Raw genomic sequence first — 8,769 nt, forward strand, 5'->3', positions numbered from 1 at the left:
AAGTTTGTGCTTATGATCTATGTCATTGCAGCATGATTTGAGAATGTTCCAAAGTCCATCTTGTGCATCTCGTGTGCTTCAAGGACATTTGACTTTTTGTGCACTGTTAACATAAGTAACGCAGTCAGTATTACAAATGTGCTGTGGAATCCTTAAACATTTATTCAAACCTGGTTAATTTGCCCAATGGTCTATTCAGTGTCTTAAATTAAATGTAATAGTTACATTTTCAGTGTTATTATCTCTCATATTTGGAGCACACTGTGTTATTTGTGACCATGCACATGTAGCCTAAATGTACTTCCAAATAGATTCGCCAAGGTTGTGTATTTAGAATTTAATTTAATTCACTTTACTTGTTCGTTTTACTTAATCTGAATGCAGGCACAAATCTAAATATAGCACCCTGAAAATTTGAAACACGCTCAGCGCGTTTTTCCCATGGGCATCTTAGAACCGTCTCCCCATCAACCGCTTTCTCAACGCGCATCTCCCTCTTGCGTCATGCGTTGTTGCGTCACTCCTATCAACCTGCCTTGTTCCTACAGAAGCCTTTACGTCTCTTTACGCAATCCTATTGTAAAGTGATTCCCACCCCGATTTAGTGTGCTGCACGACTTTGTTACGTGTTCAGAGGTTCTGCTTCTGATTCGTTGTTCCGGTCACGGAGGAGAGCGGCGGGCGGTAGTGGGCGGGACACGCGCGCACCGCTGGATATATTACGCGGGGCACCTTGGCGAGAGCCGGGTACGGCTCAATGTTACGGTGGGCTTAGTGCTCCGGGAAGGGGTGTAGTGTTTCAGAGGAGGCAAGAAAGGAGACACGAGGGAATCTGCAGCTCAAGGGGACAAACTAAACGACACGATCAATCATGCCTGCTCAAAACAAAGACGACGGAGGATGGAAGAAGTTTTTATGGAATTCGGAGACGAAGGAATTTCTTGGGCGCACCGGTGGGAGTTGGTGTAAGTATTTCGATGTCAAATCGTCCTTGTCGCGCTTCATATCGTCGAATTCAGCACGTCGGACAGCGCTGTGGTGGCTGTCATCGCTGATAAACCGCTGGTGTGGCTTGTATGACATGTGCCGATAGACTGCCAGACTGGTCACGATGCACCTGTATGATTTGACTTTGCAGCAAATGTCTCGCGGACTTTGTCTACATAAGTGAATAACAATGTATGGACTCAACGCACGATGTATTAATGCATTTTAAAAGCCTAATAGTTTAATTCAATTTACGAGCGTATTTTTATCCCACCTGTTTCGTGCGGAGACGCCTCAGGCTTTTCGTGCTTACCTTGGGTTGCGTGTAATTAGTTTTTTCTCTCCCGATTTAAGGAAATATTTCTAATGCATAACGAATGTTGTGCACGAATTCAGTTCAGGCGAAAAAACACAAAAGGTCAAGAAAGGACGGCGTCAGATTATTGATCGGTTCGTTTTTGCTAAAACGAATAAACAAAAAACACTTTTTCCCGTAAAGTAAAAACAAATTCCGACAAGATAAAGATATAAACGCATGCAGCCTATAAGCTTAAATTGTTCACATATTGCGCTTGTTTTATCAGCGTCCTCGCCATTAAATCAATACGCATGACATTTAATTAACATACTTGTCATTATTCATGTGATACACATAGAAAGGGTTAAAAATGCATCATTGTTCAAGGTTGACTCAAGGTGAAAGGCCTGTCTTTTGGCTCTGTGTGATATCACTCTTTATCTAAGGTTTCATTATATTGACGTAATGTATTGGTGGTGTGGCAGCAACAGTTACCAATTACCAATTGATTGCAATGTATGTGCTTGGCAGCTACCACTTTAGGTCATACATGATCTTCAAGGGGTGCACAGGTTTATAAGTTGATATTTTTGTAGGCTATAATACTAATATATCTACAGTAATTTGTTATTGTTGACTTGGTAAATAACAGAGCCATTAATTTATCTTTTAATGGGGAGGTATCGTCGTCTGAAACCAAAACCTGTAACGTAAAATACATGCATGAGTGGATATTTGCTAAGTGTGAGAAGTTTGTGAGGAAGGGTGGTCATCATGACATATCTGCATCGGGAAAGCAATGCATCACCTTATAGACAAGGAATGGCTCATATAAAGCTGGAAGTTAATCCTCTATCTGACAGTCACTACATCATCCAATAAGCAATTTTTTTTAGGATGACATCAAAGAGCTTTAGTCCCGGTGACCTTCTGACATTGGTTAATGCACCACTGGAAAACACAATCCTTATGCTTTTGTCTGACCATGCATTGGTAATTGAAATCGAATTTTCGTTAAACAGAAGGGTAACAATTTAAGAGTCAATTTGAGTTTGACAAGTTTACAATTTGAGTCTAATTTTGTTGTGGATTATTTAGAGCATCAGCGAATTGTTTGGGGTAAAAGTGGGAAGACTGGTTTAACTGGTCTGGAAGATATGACCGTACTGGCCTTACTGCACTGCGATGCCACTACACATTGTTGATGGTTAAAACATTTAGATTACTCATTGTACCTCATCATGCTGGCTCCTCCATGCCTTCTGTGGACGTACCAAGGACATTCATATTGCAGGGATAGTGCCAGATTTGTATGTTTTATGTAACATCAAGTTGAATTCAATATTTTAAGTACAAATATAGTTTGTATATGCACAAATAATGTCTGGTTCTGGTTTGAATTTTCTTTATTTAATGCATTTTTTTAAATGTCACATGACAAACGTCCCGATGCATGCATCACGTCACCAAAATGGCTGGCATTAGAAATTCCACTTTTCAGGCTAGTGAAATATTTTCCATTTCTCTCTCCACAGCAAAAATCCTCCTGTTCTATCTCATCTTTTATGGCTTCCTGGCTGGGATCTTCATTGGCACCATCCAGGTTCTCCTCCTCACCCTGAGCGACTTAAAACCCACCTGGCAGGATAGAGTAGCTCCTCCAGGTAACGCTCTCCTTTCAATGCTAACATTTATTTTCTGCATATATGTGTGTAAACCTAAGTGGTAAATTCATATAAAAGCAGGGTTTGAACACCTAGTGGTTGACAGTGGAACTGCAGGGGGTTTGAGATAGAAACACTGCGTTAAATTGAATCACATATAAAATAAAATAAAATGAAAGGGCATAAAGTAAATAGCTAATTGCTTTGGTTTTATATTCAAATATAGTCATGTATTTATTCATAGTGTTTATCCAGACTCTTTTTTTGTGTTGACGTATCAAAACAGGAAGTTGGGACTTGACATTTGTAATTTGACAACATTTGGTGGGTTCAGAGAACAGATTACAGGCTGGGAGAGAGCTGGAGAATAGGGAATTGAAAAGCTGTTAGATTTACGTCATGGCTGAAACATTTCACAAGCTTGCTTCGGTGAAAACAGGACAATGAGAAACGGGCTTTTAACGGCAAAGGACACTTTTCCTTGCTAGACTAGATAGAGCTTTTTTTTGGAAGGACCTGAATGCTTCGAAGCGTACGATTTCAGCAGTCGCTTGTCTGCCCTCTAACAATCCCAGCATGTTGCTTATGATTTATTTAAAACTCTAAATCATTGCATGGCTAGCTGGATTTAAGCCTCAGTTTTCGGGAAACGCTTGCATGTTCTTTTAGAAAAGATTTAATTTGATTTTATTTCAAATGCAAAAACACTTAGCAAACTGATCTCCTATTATGAACAGGGAGGGCCTAATTGTTGTATGCTTACAGCAAATTTGTTTTCATTGTTTTTAGCTTTCCACAAATGATGAACTAAAATGATTCAATAACAATTATAAAGTGCATTGCTTATTCCTTCCAGGAAAGGAAACAATGTATTTCTAAGTTGATTCTGTACAAAAATAAATATTTTCTTTTTTACACTGCTTAACTCAATCTTGCAAAGGTTCTAGATCTAGAATTACTCTGAGAAATCGTTGTTTTTGAAAGCACACGGCCTTATTAATATTAATGCAATAACACTTGCCGTTGTTAATGTCGCCTCACAGTCCACGATGAATGCTAATTGGTCCAAAAATTCATTAGTTGGGCAGGTGTTGCATAAACACAGGACTTCCTGACAAAATTATCTCTCCAAAATATTTATGAATGGAGACAATACCACCGAAGTGACTTAGGTTTCAACGCAAATATATCTTGATTTCATATATTTAGCATTACGGTTTACCTGTGCACAGGACTCAGTCACCACCCACGCTTGGACAAGGCAGAGCTGATGTTCTCCCCAGATAGTATCGAAACGTACCTGGAATACACCAAAGCCATGAGAGAATTTCTTTCACAGTATTACGTGGAGAAACAGGACGATGCAATGCAGTTTGAAGACTGTGGAGGTATAAAATTGAACAAGTTTCATAATACATGTATGACTTCTAAATGAATGTGGATGTTACCACTTATTCAATGTTTTTTTATTGATAAGCCATTACTGTATACATTTGTATACAGGGTACACTTTTTTCTATCAACAAACAAGAAAACTAAAGGAAAATCAGTATATTTTTAGACTATTATCTCATCTTCATTTGTACCCAAATTGCAGTTGTGCTTTCGTGCAATTCTATAATACTCTGTTTAATGTTTGATTTAACTATATTTTCACAGATCAACCTCAGGATTACAAGAACAGAGGTGATTTAGAGAGTGATATTGGTGTGAGGAAAGCCTGTCGGTTCTCGAGAGCTTGGCTTGGGCCCTGCTCTGGTATAGATGACCGTCATTTTGGATTTGGTATAGGGAAGCCCTGCGTGATTGTTAAGCTCAACAGGATTGTGAACTTCAGACCCAGGGTTCGTTTCATTACATATTTTGAAATATTTTTGATGCGTAATTGCGGAGAAATTTCTATAGTAGATTTTCAGAACCAGTAGCTTGTAGCATGTAAGATCTTTTGGCAACCCTAAGATTATATTTGTTAACATTAGTGAATGCATTAGCTATCATGAACTAATGAACAATACTTCTGTTTCATTTATTCATCTTAGGTTGTGTTAATTTCAGCATTTACTAATATTTTTTTGAAAACGTTGTTAACATTAGTTAACGCACAATGAGGTAGCATGAATGTACATTGAACAATCGTATTGTCATTAAAATTTACAAAGACTTATAATTTCTGAAAAACTACATGGCTCGCTGTATTGTTAATGCTAGCTAATGCACTTGTTAATATTGTTAACAAATACAACATTGATGTTTTTATTATTGATTATTGATTACACTCTAAGAAATGCTGGCGTTTCAACCTGATCTCACAGGAATTCGTAACTATTTTAAGAGGTGGATTATTCGTATGAATTTTATATGTTGTGAATCATACAAAAACGTACGATTACTAGAAAAAAGCAATACTGAAGCCCCGCCCTAACCCTAATGTCACTGGCACGAAAGCAAATCATACTAAAATGTACGATTGAAATCATACGAATTCTTACGAATTAGCCAAAATTAACCACATTGTAAATGATTTTACTTTTTTTGCTGTGAGATTGTGTTGGAGGTTTCAATCCAGCGTTGGGTCAAAAAGTGACAAACTCAACCGTTGTGTTCAATTAAATTAAATTAATTTATATTTGACCCAACACTAGATTGAAAATAACCCAGCAATTTTTAGCGCATACTGTCCATGTTCTCTATAAAGCTGCACATTTTGAAAAGCGCTATTTAAATAAAACTAAATCAAATGACCATTAAACTAAATAAATATTTTGTCTTTAGCCACCGACTTCCAATGAAACCATTCCAGAAGAGGCACAGCACAAAGTCCAGCCCAATGTGATTCCTATGCACTGCACAAACAAGGTGAGCATCAGTCGGCCAGCAGATTTTTGTACATTCCAAACGGAATAAGATTCCCACTGACTCCGTGTTCTCCAAAATCTCTGTAGAAAGAAGAAGATGCAGGTAAGCTCGGCGAGGTGAAGTACTACGGCATCGGAGAAGGCTTCCCGCTTCAGTATTACCCCTACTACGGGAAAAAGCTGCACGGCCATTATCTGCAGCCACTGGTGGCCATCCAGTTCGTAAACATAACCCTAAACACGGAGATCCGCTTCGAGTGCAAAGTGTTCGGGGAAAACATTTACTACAACGACAAGGATCGCTACCAAGGACGATTCGATGTTAAAATCGCTTTCAAGTCATGACCTCTGAACTAGAGTACCTCCGCTCTCTCCCTATTTAAAAGGCGAACTAAGGCCCCATTTCTGACCTGAGATACGAAGGCAACAGAGGTACGCGTCTCACCGGTCTTCCTCAGCGTTTAACGGGGGGATTTGGTTTTTGAATGTACAAGTGTCTCATGTCAGAAAGTGGCCTCATTCTAGTTTAGGAGAGATTTTAAAAAAAGAGAATAATAATGATAAAAAAGCATATTTAAAAACGCTAGTCTAAAACATACCATCTTATACACGTGGGACCTAACATTGTCTGTACTCTTCACTTAGCTTTTTCCTCTACCAGTCTAAAGGTTAGAACGTATACACCTGAAAGATTAGCCATAGCGTAGAATATTTATTCTGCTACTGAACGAGAACTGTTCCAGATTAAAGGGGCATGTTGTTTTACTGTAAATTCCTCTACTGACGTAGCCAGCCCTGTTTTGTCCCTCTTGTATTGTATTGCTGCCTTGTGTGATTTCCCTATATTTAGAAAGAGCACGGTAGTTGCTTATGTAGGTTGTCTCACGCCATGCCAAGTGTGTGATTTTGCTTCATTGTCGAACGTGCCTACATATACTCTATGTATAGTTACTTAATGGAAACACACTGGACTCTTATCATTGCCCTTCTTTTCGGGGATATCGATGTTCTCTCTTTGCATCTTTTAGGTGTATTCGGTGGGTAATTCACTTTATTTTTCTCCAGAATCACTACAATGTAGGGAAGATTGTACTTCTATTTGATTCCTGTTCTCACTGAATGTAGATCGCCTTCAGTTTAACAGTGTCATTCACGCTTTAACTTGTATTTTTACGACTTTGTGTTCTTCTTTCTTTTTATTCTAGTCCTAGTCCTTTATTCTAGTTGTATCTAAGACATCACGTGGTGCGGTGAAATGTTCTGCATTTGAATGATTTTAAGTGGTGACCTTCAGCGTTCTGTTTTCGCACATGCTCCCTTTCTGCAGAAAATCGTCATGAATGTTAATAATGCCAAAGCCATTAAGATTATTCTAGTTTCTGTCAGAAGTAATGCAATACCCTGTTCTGTCGGGATTCTCTGTAGGTGTGCGCAGTCAGTGTGAACCATCAGAAATGTCAAATTTCATGAGTCCCACAAACACATGTTGAAACTCAACTGGAAAAGACTAACCAAAATAAAACTGAAACTCTTGGAAAAAAGTTGGACTGTTTCTCTCTTCTTTTTGTAGTGAAAACCATGCAATGTTTTATGATATTTGCCAAATTAGACAGATCTAGAGACCAGAATATCACAGTGATTCTTTTTACTTGGGGAAAGTAAGCAACCATCTAGCAAGCACCTACTGTGGATCTCTACCGCAACCAGTTAGCAATGCTAGCAATCCCGCCACGACAGCCATATATTGAAGTAATGCAATAATATAACACTCAGAATACCTTAGCAACCCCATAGCAGACCATGGCAACCACTCACTTTAAAATGTTGAGAATTTTTACTTGAAAAATTACACAAACAAGATTAAACCAGCACAAAGTGCGGTTAGCATAGATTAGCAACAGCTGTTCATTTGGAAACGTGTAATACTCTAGTGCAGTGGTTCTCAACCAGGGGGCGCAGAGGTACTGCAGGTGGGGCGTCGCGGTTCCCCGGAACCCTAACTTTTGGAACTCGATCGCGAATGCACGTAGGAACGCGATTGCAAATTGACGGACTGCAATGTTCCGTCTGCTGCGCGCGTGAGCGGCCGCGCAGACTCATAGGTCCTGCACAGTGCAATTTTAGGCTGCGTACAAAAGCTTAATATCTACAAAGTAGGCAAACGTCGACTCAGGAAGCAGCAGCAATTACCTCTACTTCATCTTAAGAAACAGGTTGATCATATAAGTGCAGATCTCTCTCTCTCCCGATGAGTTCAGAGTGCGCGTGAAGGGAGTGGCGTGTAAATAAAGTGCCTTTTCATGTATTTCTGAACTTGGACGGCTGTTTAAAGCTGTTGACAGTTATTAAAGATGTAAAACGCTATTTTCGACAGGCAAATGACACCACACCGCATCTGTATTATAAACTGCGAATAAACTCTCTCGCTCGTGTTAAAATCATGAAACGCGCACCATTCTCGTGATCTGGCAGATTAATCCTTTTGGAATAATGCCCAAAACACTACAATTTTGTAATGGTTTTAATGCAAAAAGCTGATGGTTCACAATGGTATTTTAATGGAACCCATTCATTTCTGTGATGGTTTCTTTTGTTTTTATCAGCAGGGTTGTTAAATTTACAATCTGATCTCTTAAAATCAATCTGTCATATACAGGTATTTTTTGCTTCTTTATATATAAATTATATATCTAACATATTTTACACATTATCTTATCTATCCTCAATGTACAGTATGGTGGGCCGCCAGTTTTTAAAATGGGTTTACAGGGGGGCACGACCATGAAAAGTTTGAGAACCACTGCTCTAGTCTTTTGAAGTAAAATAAATGTACAGCGCAATTGTACCAATTTCTACACACCATGGAAAATATTACAGTTTGAAGCTAGTTTCATAGCGGCTAGCAATAGCATGCTAGTTTTGAAAGCATCCAAGGAGTATGATCCGCCCCCCTGTCAGGACTCTC

At 38.9% G+C, this 8,769-nt stretch overlaps 1 protein-coding gene across 1 annotated transcript; it reads left to right on the plus strand.

Annotated features, from left to right (window-relative positions):
* Positions 1 to 712: 712 nt before the first annotated feature.
* On the plus strand, positions 713 to 6,548 carry atp1b1b (ATPase Na+/K+ transporting subunit beta 1b). The gene is made up of 6 exons (XM_057332586.1): positions 713 to 965; positions 2,821 to 2,949; positions 4,182 to 4,337; positions 4,609 to 4,793; positions 5,722 to 5,805; positions 5,892 to 6,548. The coding sequence occupies exons 1-6, from the start codon at positions 872 to 874 to the stop codon at positions 6,147 to 6,149; spliced, it is 906 nt and encodes a 301-aa protein (XP_057188569.1). The 5' UTR covers positions 713 to 871; the 3' UTR covers positions 6,150 to 6,548.
* Positions 6,549 to 8,769: the final 2,221 nt, after the last annotated feature.

The sequence above is a fragment of the Triplophysa rosa genome, linkage group LG4 (genome assembly GCF_024868665.1).
Source record: "Triplophysa rosa linkage group LG4, Trosa_1v2, whole genome shotgun sequence".
NCBI lineage: Eukaryota > Metazoa > Chordata > Actinopteri > Cypriniformes > Nemacheilidae > Triplophysa > Triplophysa rosa.

Excerpts from the sequence above, each read along its gene's own strand:
- atp1b1b (XM_057332586.1), top strand. The coding sequence starts at position 872 with ATGCCTGCTCAAAACAAAGACGACGGAGGATGGAAGAAGTTTTTATGG. Across the intron at positions 4,338-4,608 it reads GCAGTTTGAAGACTGTGGAG|ATCAACCTCAGGATTACAAG; the intron begins GTATAAAATTGA and ends ATATTTTCACAG. Across the intron at positions 5,806-5,891 it reads CTATGCACTGCACAAACAAG|AAAGAAGAAGATGCAGGTAA; the intron begins GTGAGCATCAGT and ends AAATCTCTGTAG.